Source organism: Ceratotherium simum, chromosome 8, assembly GCF_057802395.1.
Source record: "Ceratotherium simum simum isolate JZ-2026a chromosome 8, ASM5780239v1, whole genome shotgun sequence".
NCBI lineage: Eukaryota > Metazoa > Chordata > Mammalia > Perissodactyla > Rhinocerotidae > Ceratotherium > Ceratotherium simum.
Window position 1 is genome coordinate 41188490 of NC_141907.1, and position 19873 is coordinate 41208362.

Below are 19873 nucleotides of genomic sequence, written 5' to 3' on the forward strand. Positions count from 1 at the left end.
CAATAAAAGAGAAATAAAACAATACAATTATTCAACATGATTACTGGGAGAAGGAAAGAAAAACTAATGTAATGCACAAGAAAATGTAAACATACTGTTTCTTATAAAATCACAATTGGAAACTTTCAATAGCAAACGGATAATTCCACAGACTTGACAGAGGGACATGATTACATAAATTGCAAATCATTGGGGAAGAAAGCCACCCTTTGATTTATCAGCAACCATATGTGGGCATTCTTTGAAGAAGCCAGGACTTCCGTCTTTCAAACGGTAAACTGGGGGTCTTGGAAATAACCTTAATTCTTTCAGGCCATCAGAGTTCAGTCCCTTTAGTGTACCCCTAGTGGGCTAAAACAGACCGTGTCTTTGCATGTGGAATTCTCTCCAGCTGGTGTTCCTTTACAACAAAATCAATATATGGAATACTTTGATGTAATATAAAGATTTCCAGGTCCCAAAGACTGGAAAAAAATATTTTTAAATAATAATCAATATAAGAAAAATTTGGTACAATGAAAGAATTTTAATAGAACTTCAAAATTTATTATTTGGTCTGTACCAGAGAGGGCCTTCCTCACGGTAGGAAACAGGAGTTACATATAAGTATAATTTATGATGGCATAGAGATCTCATGTCTATGGCTGATCAGCTAAGGAGGACACAGCATTAATGAGTCCACCCCCACATCCCTTCTCCCTTTCCATAGAGAATAGGGAGAGGCAGAGTTTAGTTCTGAGAAATGTAACTTGTTTTTCAAGTCAGACTATGGGAAAACAGGCCTCTTGTAGAAAATGTTCACATATACACATTCCTCAAAACGCTGTCTCTGCCCTACTCCAATTGTAGGATCATCTGCATACCCACCTCTACAATGTCATCATCAAACAGAAGCCAGAAGCCATGACTTTTCACAATAGTAATATAATGCCCACGATTCGGACCGCTGGAAAACAGCAAATGAAAGGAAGTCACCAAGTGAACACCTACTTCTTTATATAACTCTAGGTAGCTCTATCTAAGCAGTGATTTCCCAGAAAAGCTCTATCATCGGGATAGATGTCTGTGTCCACATTTGTCTGGCCACAATTTATGGAGGACACCCAGGTGCCAGCTGTGCTGGGCACAAGGGAATGCAAAGATCTGTCTTCTCAAGACTCACATCCCAGTGGGGAAAACAGACATTCAAATTCAACTAATATACTAAATTACTGTATACCTACGATGTGTCAGACCCTATTCTGGCTGTCAGGCAAAAAAAAGCAGTGAACCAAAAAAAGCCCCCACTTCCTTGGGGTGACGGTTGGATAGGCAATAAACAACTAAAATATAAAATATATTTAAAATATAAATATAAAAATAAATATGTTTCAAGTGGTGTTAAGTTCCACGAAAAAGAATAAGGCAGAGTAATGGGACAGTGGGTGACAGAGGGACGGTACAATATATTTGATACAAAGGGGTAAAAGATGGCCTCTCTGATAATTTGAGATTTGAGCAGAAGGAAGTTTCCCTGAAGGAAATGGGGGGGAGGGAGGGGGCTGACAAGCCATGTGACTATATGATGGAAGTTTCCTGAATAGGGAATAGCAAGTACAAAGGTCTTGCAGGAGATGGGGTAGTTCTTGGTGTGTTCACAGAACAGCAAGGAAGCCAGAGCCCAGCAAGCCCAGGGGAGGCGGGAGGGAGGAGGCCAGCGGGGTAGCGGGGTAGTATCATGGTTAAGATTTTGGACTTTGCTGTGAGTGAGCCAGGCAGACCCTGAAGAATTCTGAAGAGTGACATGATCTTACTCAGTTTTAGAAAGATGTTAAACCATAATGTATAATAAGTGCTAAAATAAAAAGGTATATATTACACAATATGGAAAAAAGGAGAAAGAACAACTAAACAGCTGTTCCTACGTAGTTGAGTTGCACAACTGAGACTTTAATTCTAGATCTACAGTATTGTTTTGCTTTTTCAATGCACCATTAAAGTTGAAAAGCTGAATTTCCCTTTTTTTGCTTCCTTTAAATGTGAGATGACCCACATGATGTGTTCCTGCCTTTGTCCAACCCTATCCAGCCACACTTTCCCCTCCCTCTGAGCTCCAGCCCACCGGTCTCCCCTTTTCACACACTCCACCCTTTCACATCTCGGGCCTCTGCACGTGCTGTGACTCTGCCTGAAACAATCCTCACCCAAAGGTTGCCTTTTTGGCCCATTTTATCCCTTAGGCCTCAGCTCAAATGTCGCCTCGGCAGATGAGCCTTTGCCGAGCACCTTCCCTAAAGAGGTACCTCCCATTGCTCTCTCATCACCCATTCCTTCCTCATAGCTCTAATCAAAACCATAAATCATTTTGCAGTGGTTTGTTTGTTTTTGGTGGTGGCAGGCTGGTGTGTTTACTTGTTAATTATCTTTCCCACTAGATCCTAAACTTCATGGGGGCAGGGCTCCTGTGTCTTGTTCACTGCCGTACCTTCAGATCCTGCCACGGAACTCAGGAAACAAGGGATCAAAAAATACTTGCAGGAGAAATCAATGAATGAGGCTATGCACCTGCTGCAACCGTGGGCCAGGACGTGGAGGGGAAGGGCTCAGCTCCCTGACCTCAGAGCTTTCCAGTGCCCACAGCCCGAAGACGCTCTGTGTAGGAGAACAATCCTATCTATAGTGAGAGGAATTTAAGGAATCCTAGTGAGTAACATGCATGACTGGGCACCAATTCGCCCTTACTGACAAGGCTGCTCTGACCCTGAGCCCTCATTACAGAAACTGACTATTCCAGAACCCAACCCCCGACTCGCCCCCTAGCTCCCTTAAATGGGTCTCTGCCTTGCCCACCAGTGCTCCTTAGGGGTTAGGGATCCATACTGAAAACCCATGCACACCCCACACATCTGAATGCTTCTGTTTCCCCATCACCTGCCCACACCACCCCACTGCCCACCTCAGCCACGATGCCCTCCAGGCGCCAGGCTCTGCCTGCCCTAAGACCTCCTCCCGACCCCTGTCGTGGGGCCCACCCAGTGTTCATGGCTAGTTTCCAGACAGCTGGACCCCGGTGTTCTTTAAAAGAATAACTGTTAGACTACTCTTCAGGGAAAACACAAAGCTGGCTTATACTGGCCAATAAATATAACTTACTGAGAATGTAAGAAACTATCTGGTGACTTAAAGTTAATATGCACAGGACAAAACGTGGGGTGCTTCAGATGTGAAGTTACAGTTTCTGATACCATCTACCCCAGTACAGGGCAAAAAAGGAATAAATCCTTTCCTCCACGTGGAGCCACGCATCCTCCTGGTAACGTTCTGTTCACCACAAGTTGATCCAGGCAGACGGAGAGGCAGACGCCTGCTCTGTGACATGCCCCAACCTAACACCCCCGAGGGCAGGGGAAGGCTGTGCCTGTCCCGGGGAGAGAACATACCCATCCCAACCAAGCAGAGGATAACAAACAGGTGAATTTTCAGTAGACTTTTCCATGCTTATACCAAATAATGGAATAAAAAATAATTGCTTCAAAGGACTTTCAACAAAACACTTTGCTTCTGCATGTCTAGGGGCCTTCTTTCTCTTAATCTCTTTCTCTTCTGATTATATACTTATTACAGAATGTTGGGGAAAGACTAAAAACTGCATAAAGAATATTTTTTCAGAGTACATTTTTAATCACCGAAAATGCCAAAAAATTATTAAATTTGACCTACTGCTTCCAGCCTTTATTCATACATCTTAAAATACTTTTGAGATCATACTATACATGTCACTTGGCTTTTTGAAAATTATGATCATAGATAGCATAAACATTTATTCCTCCATGTTATTTCTCCTAAGCATCATTTATATCCAATGGAGATTTATTAAATTATTTTAATCAATTAATTAAAATAAATGATTTTATTTTATTTTATGTGTGTATGTAGGTATGTTTAGATTAATTTTGAGATGATAAATAAACAAGAGCTTGGAAGAGATTCCCCAAAATACAATTATTAGCGAGTCTCACAGCCCAGGAAGGGTGCCACTGGGTCTGTTTCAGCACGGGACACCCTCACACTGGTCACGTGCCTCTCGCTTCCCCGCCCGCCCTCACCTGCCGCAATGAACCACCACCGCGACCAGGTCGTACATGCGGTCCAGGTTCACCGCATCGCTGGAGGTGTTGAAGAGCCGGAGCTCCAGCGGGAAGACCACCCGGTAGGACAGCTTGGTGTACCTGTGCAGCTGCTCCATGTACTTGAAGCGCTTTAGGTGCAGGGCCAGGATCATGGGCAGCTTTTTGACTCTCATCCTAAGAAACCACGAAATAGAAATCAGTTGTACCCAACACCCATTAGGGGAACAGAATGCACTGTGGCCTGCACAAATAAAGAGCAGGAGGGGGCTAACAAACTTCAAACCAGCAAACAACCAAACCACTCGCAAGAATAAAAATATGCTCGCTTACATAGTGCTGACATATCCTACATTCTTGACTAACTGGGGCGTAGCTAGCGAGAGAAAAGCACGACCGCAGGTTTCTGTTTGGTCAAAGGAGACAACCCAGAATTTTTGTACCAATAAAAATATAATGTGCAATTGCTCTCCATCACTGCCCTCTGCCTCCCAGGAAGGAACAATATTTGAACAATCACCCCCTCCAGCCCAGAGATAATGGAGATGAGGGGTAACAGCTTTTGAGAAAAGCAAGTTGGGGAAAGGACAAGCAGAGGGGTGCAGTCTGGATTTGCAGGTTCTGAGGACTGGCAGGGACATTCAGACGCTGCACACCTGTGGCCATCAGGAAGCCAAGCACGCTGGGCCCACTTTCATTCTTTACTCTCGTGCTCTTGGGCAAGTTATTTCCCTTCTCTGGCTCTCAGTTTCCTCATTTACAAAACGCAGGGGTTGGCGTAGGGCTACATTTCCCAAACTGGGCTCAGTAGAGCACTGGAGGTATTAACAGATGTGGGCGTTCCGTGGCCAAGTTCAGACAACGCTACTTTCTATTCTGAAGCTCCTCCCTGCATATGAGCATACTGAAGGTTCTGAGAAATTCTGCAGTAAAGGAACTATTCTCTTCTGTTTGATGCAGCATTTCCCAAACTTACATAAACACAGAAAGCTTTTTTCTCTAGATGATCATTAATATTCCTCAGTAAAAAGTCATGAAGACAACAGTTTATGTAGATAATTCTGCTGGAATAGAGGATCTTCCGGTTGCCTTCCAGGACCCCTGTTCTATGAATGTCCTGAATTAGTGTAAATGCTGTTCAGCATGTGCACATCTTCAACGCATATTATTTGAAAAGGATGAATTTTAAGAGAATACTATTTAGGAATCTTTTGAGGTAAAATCCTGTTCATAAAACTAAGCAAAATAACAACATCAGCAGGAACTTACGACTTACAGGGAATCGCATATTTTACAGGAATATGCAACATTTTAATGTATAAAACCCTCAGGGGAAAAAGAACCAAAAAACAAAAAACAAAACCTGCAAGGCTAGAACAGAAAACAGCTTCATGTCACATAGGAAGACCTGGGTCTGGCCTTAGGCAGACTTAGATTATACGATGGGAGCAGAGGCCAGCGAGCTCCCCTGACCACTAACCACTAACAAAAGATAACTACCTACCACCTCCACTCCCGTCTGCACAATGACTAACCTGTTGTAAGTTCTGATGCGGCAGGGAAAAATGTGCATGTCTGGGGGCAAAGGGCTGGGAGGCTGGACAGAGAAATTATTTCAGCCTCAGCTCTAGACCCCTGAGGGTTTTAGACAGCAGTAATGAGCATCTGTGAGTTACCATGAATATGCCACAGCCATGGGCAGGGCAAATTTAACTCACAGAAAGGCTTCACAGGATAATTAAAATGTCAAGTTTCTTGGCTTCTGGGGGCAGATAACAGGGAATCACTGCTTATCTCAGATTGTCCAAGAGCTGTAACTGGCTCGTGGTGGTAAAAAGATGGGCAACCTTGGGTCCTAGATCAATTCAGAATGTGATAACTTCCTTATCACCTCTCCATATAACTGATATTTAATTGATTTCCTCATGATTCCTTATTAAGTGATTAATTTTTTTAACCGTCTTCTAAATAAGAAGTTCCAATGTTCAGGCAATACTAACAGTCTTATTAGGTGACTACTACATGTTACGTACTATGCTAATCCTTTTCATAATTTGCCTTTAATCCCAAGAGGATAGAAATTATATTTGATCACCACTTGTTTACCCAGCATAGTACCTGGTATACAGTAGCACTCAATAAATATTTAATGAATGAATGAATGAATGAACAGACAAACAAATGAGCAAACAATCAGAAAATGGACAGACTCCCAGGTAGGCACCCTTATCCTAGTTTTACCAGTGAGGAAGGTAACTGACTTCCCCAAAGCTACTTGGCTATGAGCCCAAGGAACTGGGATTCAAAATCAGATCTGTCGGATACCACAGTCTGGTTCCTTCTCACCACACAAAGCCACCCTCCCAAGCTAAATCCTTCACGCACCTCTTCTGGGCCTCCTGTTTGCTGCAGCACGTTTCACAATAATATTTCTGTTCACTACACAGTGTTTCCGTGTTGCTGAAGTCTCTGCAGAGAAAAATATTTTCAACTTAAAAAAAAGTCCAAAAGGTACTTGGCATACCATGTTTTAAATCCTCTATTACCTGCAGGGTAATTTTAAAGTGAATGTGGGGAAAGAAGTAATGAGAAAAGATCCTTCCTAGGAGTAGGTGCTAGGATGCCATTAGAGCGTGTCTACTGGACTGGGTTAGGAGTTCACCACAAGAGATTTTCAAGGATAGCTTTACTTAATGGAATAGCTAGATATAAATTAGGGTTTCCAACTGATTCAGGAAAAAATCAGAATTTAACAGAGAATACCTGTAAATTAGAGATAAAAAATTATAATAGGAAAATAGTAACTAGCCCACCATTATACTATAAGTTGAGTCCCAAAAAGTCAATGACAAAAATGCAAGGTGACATTATTGTCAGTTAATGAAAAATAGTATGAATCAGGTGGTCTCCATTTTCAAAGAGCATAATAGTAAAGAGAATGAAACTTAAACCATATACAACTGCCCTTATCTTGAACTAAGAAAGTCCCAAATGATCAGGAGATGTCCGCTTCCTACCAACTTCCCACTCCCACCTCCCCACACCCTGGAAGATAAGAACTTTAGCCTGCCTCCTTTTGAGAACAAATGCCATTGTGATGTTATATCTGTACTCACTTTATCTTGAGGTTTTACTGTACTACTTAGTAGTTTTCATTTTTTAAATGTCATGGCTTTTCATTCTTTCCTGGTCATTGAGATTCTACTTAGCATTCCTGTGGTACTGCTTCAAAGGCTGAGAGAAGCATCCAGAATATAATAATACCCTAGAGTCTCGAAGAAGTCTGTGACATCTCCTTATTCATAGGGAATGTCCCAGCATCAGAATGATCAGATTTTATTAAATAGAAAATGTTATTTACATGGTGTTAATGACTCAACCACTTAAACAGAGCTTATCAAAAGAAAATATAAATTATCCATTCATTAAACCCTAAACATTTACCCAGAGCACCGTGGACTAGGTGCTGGGGACTCGCAGAGTACCTGCCCTCACACGGCTCACAGTTTAACAGACACTTGCAATGAGCCACTGACAACATGTAATGTTCAGTGCAGGTTAAACATAAATCATTTCACACAGCTGAGTCCCCTGCCTAAAGCCATAAAACAGTTCCTCAGTGCACTTTGGAATAAAATCCAAATTCCTTGCTATGGCCGACAGGCTGTCCATCCTCAGACCCCTGAATGCTTTTCTGGCCTCATCTCTTCCTGCCCCATCTCCTTCACTCTGTTCCAGCCACACCAGCTAGCCTTCTCCTGTAGCTCCAGAGAGCCATGCTCTCCCTGCCTCAGGGCATTTGCAGGTGCCGTTTTCTCTGCCCTGATAGCTCCTTGCCAGATGCTTCCATGGCTGACTCCACTGACTGTTCAGAGCTCAGCCTAAATGTTACCTCTTTGGAAAGGACTTCCCTGGCCAGTCTCTCCAAACCCACCCAGCCCCAACCTGTTGCTGTCTTGTTTTCTTCTGAGCACTTACCACTATCTAAAACCATCCTCCTATTCATTTGACTACTTGCCTCTCCTCTGTGTGGGCAGTGATCCTCCACGTCTCACTCACTGCTAAAGCCCCAGCACTGAGAACAGGCCTGACACATCATGGCATTTCATAATGTTTGTTGGGTGACAAACGAACCAAGACAGAAATGTGTATAAAGCCCCGGGGAAAGCACAGAGGAAGAAGAAATGAACTTGAACTGGGGTAATTCAGGACGTTTCCCCAAAGGGTGATATCCGAGTCAGGTTCTCAACGAGGAAAAGCGTGGCCAGTGGACAAGCCTCAAGGATTGCAGATAGAGGGAATGCCACAGCACAGAGGCCTAGAGGCAAGTACGGAGCATGCTTCTTAGAAGCTGGCGTGGACCCCGTGGCTCTGCAGTCCCACCAACTAGTCTCAGCAAGGAAAAGACATAATCAGACAGTGCTTTTCAGAAATACCACTTCTGGCAGCACTGCAGAGGAAGGACTGAAGGGGGCCAAAAGGCAAAGAAACAATTTAGAAGGCAATTATACTCATGCCTCAATTTCAAGTTCTTGGTGCATAACACAGACTCAAACTTCGCTGAATGAAGACTGGCCAACTCTTCAATGGAATAACTGATGTGAAATCTTTTCTTGGCCTGCACAGGATTTACTGGGGTGGAATGCAGGAGCCACGGAGAAGGGGAGGTGCGGACGGGTGATGGTGCAGATTTACATCTTTGGAAGGTCTACCACAGACAAATCTCTTTATCAGCTAAAGAATCAGAACAACTAAGGCAGACATAGCAATAAATAAGGAATTCAACACTTTCTACTCACTCTTATTTCTCAAAAAAAAAGTTTTTTGAAGTATTTGTAGACCCAAGTAGGTAGAAATATAGCAGAAGTTAGTACCTAATTTAAAGACTTGAGGGGCCTGTCCCGTGGTGTAGCAGTTGAGTATGCGCGCTCCACTGCTGGTAGCCCGGGTTCGGATCCCCGGCGCACACCGATGTACCGCTTGTCGGGCCATGCTGTGGCAGCGTCCCATATAAAGTAGAGGAAGATGGGCACAGATGTTAGCCCAGGGCCAGTCTTCCTCAGCAAAAAAGAGGAGGACTGGCATGGATGTTAGCTCAGGGCTGATCTTCCTCACAAAAAAAATAAATAAATAAAGACTTGAGAGGCCAGCCCGGTGGCGCAAGCGGTAAAGTGCGCGCGCTCCACTGCGGCGGTCCAGGGTTCGCCAATTCGGATCCCGGGCGCACACCGACGCACCACTTGTCAAGCCATGCTGTGGCGGCATCCCATATAAAGTGAAGGAAGATGGGCATGGATGTTAGCCCAGGGCCAATATTCCTCAGCAAAAAAAGAGGAGGATTGGCAGATGGTAGCTCAGGGCTGATCTTCCTCACACACACACAAAAAAAAGACTTGATTTACAAATACCCAGCATGGTGCTCAGCCCCAGCTGGCTGGAAGCTGGTTGCCATTCGAGACAGGGTAATGCTTTTAGGGCACCTATGAGCTGAGAATTGGAAAATGAGGTAATTAGGAAAAGGGGATGACCCTGGCAGGAAACTGAGGCAGAGCAGGTCTGTCAAGTTGATGCTACACAACTGTGGGAACAAATGCAGACAACAAAGGTTGACGCTTTCCAACAAGAAAGTCCAAGAGGAGAGAGACAGTAGAGAGGTCTTTCCGCCACTCGGGATAAATTGCCAAAGCACAGGGGAGAGGTTGAGGGCGAAGCACAAAGCTCTTTGTATTTCTTTAAAGAGGGTCATAGTGGCAATAAAACGCTATTTAAAAATACACTTTGGGAACAAAGCTAATATGAAATAAACACCTCTTTAAGGAAAGAAAAACTATAAAACTTCATGGAAGTGTATACAAGAAAACTTGAAAAAATGGAGAAAGGCTATGTTCCTGGATGGGAAGGCTACGTAATGTAAAGACAGCGATCATGTCCAACTTAATGTCCATATTTGATACATTTTTAATTAAAATCTTAACTTTTCCACTCAACACAATAGTTCAAAAATTGATTTAAAAAAAAGTTCTCATGCAATGCTTCCCAATAATTTTCATGTCATGATTCACATAGAAAATGATACTATAGAGAAGGGAGCTGGGGTAAACCGATGAGGCTGCTCCTGTGGCTGGCCATGGGGCTCTGGCAGCTCCAGGCTCTGCCCAGCCTCCCAGGAGCTGAGGGGATCTATACACACCTGTACCCCATTTTCCATGGCACACCAGTTGGGAAGCTTTCTTGCAGAATCTACAGCAGTGGTTCACTTGGCTGCTCATTAGAATCACCTGGGGAGCCTTAAAAACAATCTCAAGGGCCAGCCCAGGTGGCCTAGTGGTTAAGTTCAGCGTGCTCTGCTTTGGTGGCCCGCGTTCATGAACGCGGACCTACACCATTTGTCTATCAGTGGCCATGCTGTGATGTTGACTCACACAGAAAATAGAGGAAGATTGGCAACAGATGTTAGCTGAGGGTGACTCTTCCTCAGCAAAAAGAAAAACAATCTCAATGCCCCCCACCCCCATAAATTATATCAGAATCTCTCCAGATAGAACACAGGCACTATTGTTCTTAAAGCTTCTCAGGTGGCTCCAATGTGCTGCAAGGGCTGAAAGCCACTGCTCCCAATGCTTTGCAAATATTAACATGCATTTGAATCACCTGGAGATCTTGTCACAATGCAGGCTCTGATTCATTCATTCATTCTTGGGGGAGACCTGAGATGCTGCAGTTCTAAAGAGATCACAGGTGATGTCAATGGTGCTAATCCATGGAACCCTGTTGGAGCAGCAAAGATCTAGAGCAGTGGTTCTCAAATTATGGTGGTATCAAAATCACCCGGAAAATTAAAAATCTAGGCCCAGGCTCACAGAAGTTGAAAACAGCCCGAGCCTCGATTCTTACCAATTTCCCCAGGTGATTCTAATACACACCAAAGTTTGAGAACCACTGACTACAGTATTAAAGATTAAAAAAAGAAATCCAAAAGAAAGACTTATGTGTCAGATATTAGAAAATACCACATATCAATAACCAAAACCAAAACACAGGTCAGAAAAACAGAATAGAGAGAAGCATGTGGCAATGGACGGGTGGGGGGGATGTACATGAACTTTAGTACATAAAAGAAGTTTCTCAAGATAAATAGAAAAAGTCAATCACAAAAATGCAAGGTGACATTATTGTCAGTTAATGAAAAATAGTATGAATCAGGTGGTCTCCATTTTCAAAGAGCATAAAAGAGAAAACAATGAAATTTAAACCATATACAACTGCACTTACCTTGAACTAAGAAAGTCTCAAATTATTAGATGACCGCATCCTACCAACCCCCCACTGAAAAAAGAAGAGTAATTTTTAAAATAGAGCCTTGGAAGCTACTTTCCTCCTAATGCCTAGCTGACCTCCCCAGCACTGAGAGGACGGGAATTGTTAACGAGAGGAAACAGAGGAAGAGGAAAGCGGTTTCAGAACACAGAGCAGTTGAGGCGAAAGGTAAGTTTCTATGAAGGAGCCACAGCGAGGGACTAAGGCACTGAAGTGGAAGACAAAACATTAAGATAAGTTTTTGCCTGAGGCCATCCCTGAACTTTTCAAAAGAAAAAAAAAACTCTCTCAGTATCCTCCTATGATACAGACGGCTCACCCTGCCTAAGACACACTGAGATTTGCAATATTAGAATATAGTTCAGCGACAAGATGGATTTCACGGCTTCTCTAGACCCATATTCTGAATTTAACCACTATTTTTTATATCATCATTTCTCCAGGACAAAAGGTCAGTGAAAACACACTGTAATTGACCACCTAAAGCCGTTCTGGAAGGAGGTGGCAGAGATCTTACATTTAAATCCCACAATCATAGCTTGATTTTTAACTTGTTTCATTATCAAAATAAATGAAAGATAAAAATAGCACATCAGAAGAGACACGTGGACATGATGAAGAAAAAAATTCATAATTTTGATTTTAAATACAAACCCTCAAGAACACAAACCAAATTAAACCCTGAAAGGGGCCAATAAAGATCATAATCATTCTTCTCTCTTGTCTCGGATAGAAAAAGCTAATGCATCAGCTGGCATCATTTATCCCCTGGGCCTTTCTCCTGCACGTCCTCCTTTTGGGATAGTCGGAAAGCTGCCACCCCTATCACTGATCTCTCAATGGTGAATGGCAACCCCTGGCAGGCTTCTCTTTATTTATGTTGGGGAGGTAAGATCTTAGGCACACATGAGGGCAGGTATAGGTAAGTCAGTCAAGGTCTAGTTTAAGGATGATGTAAAATGGGGTGGGGTAGACACTTCAGGAATATCAGCCCGGACAGTCCAATCAGATGAGAATCTAATGTTGTTTAAAAGGCTTTCCAAGGCTATTTTGTACTCATCCATCCCAGCTTTAACATCTCCAAATGCATCTAGCCTGCCTTCATCAGGCATGCATGACCAATACATACATTTCCCCAGAAAAAAAATGGAAACATAAATCTGGGTTACATTTCTTTAGAACAAGGTTCCCCAAAGGCTGAAATTATAACTAGACAGTTAGCTCTTTACCTAGTTGGCCTCAAAGCTACGGCCACTGCCATCTACCTTTTGAACAGCTCAGGAATTTCTCAGAAGGGAGGGGAAGCAGTCAGCCTCCCTAACTCCAATTTCTCCCCATCTCCCTTTCTCAAAAAAGAGGAATGAGGGGCCGGCCCAGTGGCACAAGCGGTTAAGTGTGCACACTCCGCTGCAGCGGCCCAGGGTTCGCCGGTTCGGATCCCGGGCGTGCACCGATGCACCGCTTGTAGAGCCGTGCTGTGGCGGCGTCCCATATAAAGTAGAGGAAGATGGGCACGGATGTTAGCTCAGGGCCAGTCTTCCTCAGCAAAAAGAGGAGGATTGGCAGATGTTAGCTCAATGCTGATCTTCCTCACAAAAAAAGAGGAATGATCAAGTAATACTTTTCCTCCTATTCCCTCACTTTCGACTAATAGTTAGCACACTTAACTTCTTAACTTAACTTCTCCACTCCCTGTGATCATAAAACCTTGAGGAAATCGAAAACGGCTTCTTTTCACAGGAATATTAGGAACCCATGCCATAAACAACCATTCCGAAGAAAAAGAGGCCATCCTGGCCTACAAAACACTTTGCAAACAGAGATAACAAACTTGTCCTGGACACCTGGACATTTGAAGACAAGACTGAAATGCCAAACCAAGAGGAAGTGCTGAGGTAACCAGGTAACTATCAGGGAGGCGGGGGAGGGGACCTTGGACCCCCGGGAAATGGGAGAGCAATCAGCCCCGTGCTCACACAAGCCGTCACACCCCGAGGAACCAAGAAGCTCTTCCAGTTGGAGTCGGTGCCTGCGCCCTGAAAGATGACAGTCATCCACCACAGCAAGTCCCTTTAATCTAGTCTTCTGAAAGGTTCCAAGTAACCTGAAATCCTGAAAGAACAATTCTGTCACCCGATTCCTACTGATAAAAATCAACAGTGCTGGGGCCCAGTGGCGTAGTGGTTAAGTTCGTGTGCTCTGCTTTGGTGGCCCGGGGTTCACGGTTCGAATCCCGGGCGCAGGCTGACACACTGCTTGTCAAGCCATACTGTGGCGGCGTCCCATATCAAGTAGAGGAAGATGGGCACAGATGTTAGCCCAGGGCCAGTCTTCCTCAGCAAAAAGAGGAGGATTGGCATCGGATGTTAGCTCAGGGCTAATTTTCCTCACACACACACACACACACACACACAAAAATCAACAGTGCCTTGTTATAACACTATAAAATGTCTCTGAGCTGTGGTATCCTAAGAATGGGGAGGCCTGCCCTGACCACTGGCTCTACACTGGCACCCTCACCACCAGGCACTCTCTAGGCCTGTTTAATTTCCTTCAAAGCACTGATCACCATCTGTGGATACCCACTAGGACATAAACGGTGCAAGGGCAGGGGCCGTGTCTAATGCTCACTCCTCTATCCCCAGTGTCCAGACAGGGCCAGGCTAATTATAATTCCTCCTCTCAGCCCTAATGAGGAGGAATTTCTTTCCATAAATGATCTCCATAGAATGCTGAAAGATGGAGAAAAAGGCAATTCCCTTGTTGGTTCTCAGCTCAAAAGTGCATAATTTTGAAAATAACAGATTAACTTAGAAAAAGAAAGTAATGGTAGACATCTGTAGCATTTATTAACTTAATTGTGTGATTGTCTGTATGTGCGTGAAAGACAGAGAAACAGAGCGAGACTGATGAAAGCCAAAAGCACACATCTTTATTAAAGATTAAAAACTTATTTTTAAATGTAATGACTAATGACTTCCACTTGATCCTCTCTCTTCTCAGCAGGACTCTTGTCTAGACTACATATACTTATTTTTAATCTCTCTTGGGAAAGAAGAAATACAAAATAATAAGATTACATTGGTTTACCAGAAACGAAGATTATCTACTGAAGAAATACAGGATTTTTTCTCCACTTATTTACTAGCCTGATCAAAAGCTCAGACCACAGTCAGAATTCACGGGGTTACCTTAGACAGTGGGTAATAGATGTATTCTGCTCCACATCAACAGAAAGGTCAAGAAAATCTTCATCTTTGCTACTAACCTGAAGCAAAAAAAGAAAAAAATATATTAGGCACAAAATACATAATAGACAGAGTGGACACAACTTTGAACACCTATAGGTAACCAAAACCCATAACGCCAGTAAGAGTCGTATGTGGCTTTGTAAACAGTCATTCTCTGGTATCCTGGGGGGGATTGGTTCCGGGACCCTTGCGGACACCAAAATCCACAGATGCTCAAGTCCATTATATAAAATGATGTCGTATTTGCATATAACTTATGTGCATCCTCCTCTATACTTTAAATCATCTCTAGATTACTTATAATACCTAATATAATGTAATTGCTATGTAAGTAGTTGTTATACTGCATTGTTTATGGAATAATGACAAGGAAAAAAAAGTCCCTACGTGTTCAGTACAGATACAACCATCGCAGGCCTTTCGATCTGCGGTTGCGCATGCGGAACCTGTGGATAAGGAGGGCTGACTGTACTCATTGGCAACCAGAGTTACTTCAAAAACAACCCAATCTAGAGAAAATCCCAAATTCTCAATTTAACATTATCCCTATGCCAGCTTTGATTCAGAGCTTTTAATAATTAAAACTCAACCAGATTTCTCTCCCTCTCCATTCATTTCTTCCATCATTGCAAAGTAGGCTATCCATATAGCCCAGATCGGCTGGAATGACAGAAATGGAAATGGTAAAAGGACAAGAGACTTAGAAAACCTACTACCCAGATGATCACCCCTTCATTAAGTCGTCTGCACTTTCTGCCAGTTCCTTGAAATCACTCTGTATCTCCGGTGCCTCATCATTCAAACTGTGTGTGGAGCCAGGGAGGCTAATGTACGATGAACTGGAGAGTCCCGCTAACCACACATAAAGCTGTCCTCTGGCCCAGGAAGTGGTCATCATTTGCAGAAGCCTGTGCTGTCTGCAGTAACAATCGGACCTGTAGTTGGCCTAGGGCCTGGGCTCACTCAGGCCTGCCATACTGAGGTTCACTGGCCCCAGGTGTTTCTCAGGCCTCCACAGTTCACACCACACCAGTTCTGGGTCTCATACTTATTGAAGCACACAGAGTAGGTGCTTACTTTCCTGCAGTTCACTGGCAAGCCTGGCATATTACTGTCTTACAGTGGGAGAGACAAACTAGCCCAGCAACAACTTTGAGGTGCTCAGTCAACTGGCAGCAAAACGAAAATAACACTCCTTTAAGTGTTACAACTACCCCATGACCCAATACTCCACTACTAGGAAACTATCTAAAGAAATACTCAGACATGTGGACATAATCTTTTATACTTTTATAAGTCTACACAAGAATGTGTATTGAGACAGGCTGCCCAACTCCACATCCTTTCTCCGCCACTTATAAAGTGGATGACTTTAGGCCAGTTACTTAGCCTCTCTGTACCTCAGTTTCCGTACCTGTAGAGTGGAGACAGTAAGAGTATCTATTTCATTACACTGTTGTAAGGATGAAATAATACATGCGAAATGCTTTAAGAGGTGGTGTCAGATGGTAATTAGTCTTTGAGTGGTGAACATGATGTAGTCTATACAGAAATCGAAATATAATGATGTATAGCTGAAATTTATATAACGTTATAAACCAATGTTACCTCAATTAAAAGAAAAAAAGTAAGCACTCCACAAATCAAGGAGGGGTAAAAATTTTTAAATGGCCTAAAATAGTCAAAAAGTTGAGAATGGGGGCTGGCCCGGTGGCGCAAATGGTTAAGTGCACGTGCTCTGCTGCAGCGGCCCGGGGTTCACCGGCTGGATCCTGGGCGTGCACCGACACACCACTTGTCAAGCCATGCTATGGCGGCATCCCATATAAAGTGGAGGAAGATGGGCATGGATGTTAGCCCAGGGCTGATCTTCCTCAAAAAAAAAAAAAAAGTTGAGAATGGTTTACTGCATTGTGGGTATCATATTAAATGAAAAGGTAGGCTACACAAGTATATATGTTAATTCAAATTTTGTATTAAAAAAGCATGTATATATTTACACACACATATGCCCTATCTCTATCCTGCTTTAATTTTTTTTATGGCACTTATTACTGCTATGTAGAATGCATGAACGGCCCCAAATCTTCACCATTGCCTACTGGCTCCTTTGTCATATGAGTTTACAGATTTTCTCACCAAGAGGCATGCTTCCCCACCCTTGATTCTGAGTTAAGCCATGTGACTTGCTTTAGCCAATGGGATGTTTGAAGACATGTTATAAGCAGAGGCTTGAACAAGCCCTTGTGAAACTGCTCTCTTGCACTTTTGTCAGCACCATGAGAAGGATAAACCCATGCTAGCCCACTGTTCCCAGGAAGAAGATGAGAAACCCACGGAGGAGAGCTGTTCTCACTAAGGTGCCTAGCCAAGCCCAGTCTAGAGCAAAATCCCCAGGTGACCTGCAGACAGATACACAAGTGAGTCAGTGGAAATAAAAACACACAAGTTCAGCCTAGTCCAGCCTAGATCAGCCAACACTCAACCAACCCATAGTCGGATAGTTGCATGAATTATAATAATAAATGATAGTTGATTTAAGCCTCAGAGTTTTGAGGTGGTTTGTAATAAAACAATAGATAACCAATACAACTACTTAACATTATATTGTTTATAACATTATAAACAAATAAATTTTCTTTTTATTCGTTTATTGTATTTGTTTACTAAACAAATACAATAGTAATTGTAATACTAGTAAAATTCGTTTACTAGTATTTGTTTACTAAAATGAAAGTTCAAAAGACTGGCTTCAGTAATGACTAAGATCCTGCCATTCCAACAATCCTCCAGAAAACTATAAACTAGGGTAACTATAAACTAAAAGCAGCTATCTGAAGGCACTGGAGAGTGAACACAGGCAGACGGGATCCCACACTTGGAGGAGGAGAGTTGCACAGAATGAGTTCATGGTTTCACAGCCTTTGGCTGGGGATCCGTGGGGAACAAATGCAGTCTTTCTGGTCAAGGAGCCACAAAACTGAATCTGGGAAACCACATCGACTGGAAAGAAGGGAAAGAATCTGAGAAAGTATCCCCAACTCTGTCTGCCCACATCCTTGGCTGACCCCTAAGCCACACATGCACAGAACACACTCATAGCAACTCAGCTAGTGACAAAAGGGCTGACCCAAGATTCAAGCTGCTAACTAAGAAACAGAGTTTATAGTTTGAGTCCAACCAAGATAACTGCCTGCTAAAACTAAAGAAACTCCATACTCATCGAAGAAAAATAACAGAACTCCAGAGTCTCTCAAACTTAACATTCTCAATGTCAGATACAATCCAAAACTTACAATATGTGAATAACCAGGAAAATGGAAGACATTCTCAAAATAAAATAACTGAGACCAATCCTGGGATGATCCAAATGCTGGAATTAGCAAACAAGGATTTTAAATAAGCTATTATAGCTGTCTTCAGTAAAGTGAAATATATTCACAATGAACCAAAAATTAAGAAATCTCAGCAGAGAAATAGAAACAAGTGAAAAAAAAATCAAATGGAAATTCCAGAACTGAAAAATTAATACAGTGGATGGACTTAACGAACTGGAGATGACAGAGAAAAGAGCAAGTGGTCCTGAAGACAGATCAATGGAAATTATCCAGTGAGAAAAATAAAGAAAAAAAAGATTGAAATAAAAATTAACAGAAACTCAGAGAGCTGTTAGATAATACCATACACATAACTGGAGTCCCAGAAGGGGAGGAGAAAGAATAGGGCAGAAAAACTATTTGAAAAATAATGGCTAAATATTTCCTAACTTTGATGAAAGACATACATTTATAGATGCAAGGTACTTAACAAACTCCAAGCAGGATAAATACAAAGAAGGTCAACTAAGGCACACCACAGTCAAACTGTTGAAAGCTGAAGGTAAGGAGTAATGTCAGCATCATGGCAGAATGAGTTATTCCCTTTGTCTCTCTCCTCTAAGTTGCAAATAAATGGACATTCACTAACCAGCAGAAGATTCCCCACACAACAAAACAGGACGACCCATACATCTGAAGGTGGGTGGACTGGATCCCTGGGAGGCAGTGGAACTAGGTGAGTGCACTCCTCCCCCTCCTGGGGGGAGCAGCAAGCCAGATGGCGGATTCTCACACAGCAGCCGGCACAAAGGTAAGAGGAGGCCGGGGCAGCAAGCCCAAGTGAACGCTTTCAGAGTGGTAGCCTGGCTCACGGAAGTGCCCACCACGCCACAGCAGCCCCCTCTGTAAGAATGCTCCCCACCAAGTGGCGGCAGCTCAGCTCCCATGGAAGCACCTGTCCGCCAAGTGCAGGACAGGCGAAAAGGCACCTCACTCAGAAGGCGCCCCACCTGTGAAGCACAGCAGCCCGCAGGACCCACCAAATGGCGGCTCAGCCCCTGTGAATGTGCCCTCCTGCCAAGTGCAGCACAGGCAAGAAGGTGCCCTGCCCACTCAGAAGGTGCTCCACCCGCAGAGCACAGCAGCCTGCAGGACCAACCAAGTGGTGGCTCAGCCCCCACATAGGCACCTCTCCCACCTACCACAGCTGCTCAGTCAGTCCCCTACCCAGTGCAGCGAACCCGCCCACGCAAGAGTGACTCACCTGCCAAGCACAGAGGCTATGTCACCTGCCTGCATGGCGAAGAGGCCCTTCCCACGTGAGCGCAACCTGCAGAGTGGCTGTGTCCAGCCCGCGCAAACAGACAGCAGCCCTACCCACACAACATCCAGCAGACAGGGAGGGATCAGAAAACAGCTCCTGCCCCTCTCCAGCGGTGGCAGGTGGAACCTGTGACTTGATACTACCACAAATGTGACAGCAAAGGATCAATTTATCAGCACCACGAAGAACTACAGTAACACTTCAGAGCAGAAGGAAAATGACAAATCTCCAGAAACCAATCCTGAAGTCAAAGAAGTTTATATTCCAAACGACAGAGAAATCACAATATTGTCGTAAAGAAACTCAGAGAGTTACAAGAAAACTCAGAAAGACAGTTCAATGAGCTTAGGAATAAAATTAATGAGCAGAAAGAATACTTCACCAAAGAGATTGAAGCTCTAAAAAAAAAAACCAAAGAGAAATTCTGGATATGAAAACACAATTATTGAGATAAAAAATAATCTGGAAACCATAAAAAATAGAGCTGATGTTATAGAGGACAGATCAGTAAATTAGAGGACAGAAATATAGAAATGCTTCAGGTAGAGGAGGAGACAG

General features: G+C 43.4%; 1 protein-coding gene across 2 annotated transcripts in view; it reads right to left on the minus strand.

Annotated features, from left to right (window-relative positions):
* Positions 1-19873, minus strand: part of USP46 (ubiquitin specific peptidase 46) — a 78488-nt gene that overhangs the window by 15992 nt on the left and 42623 nt on the right. Inside the window, exons 5-8 of one of the 2 annotated variants that reach the window (XM_087434307.1) lie at positions 14615-14691; positions 6492-6575; positions 4122-4283; positions 868-946 (exon numbers count right to left, since the gene is read on the minus strand). In XM_087434307.1, the coding sequence (XP_087290433.1) occupies positions 868-946; positions 4122-4283; positions 6492-6575; positions 14615-14691 (402 nt within the window). Of the gene's footprint in view, positions 1-867; positions 947-4085; positions 4284-6491; positions 6576-14614; positions 14692-19873 lie in introns of both variants that reach the window. The other variant, XM_004419060.3, reaches the window with a different exon arrangement.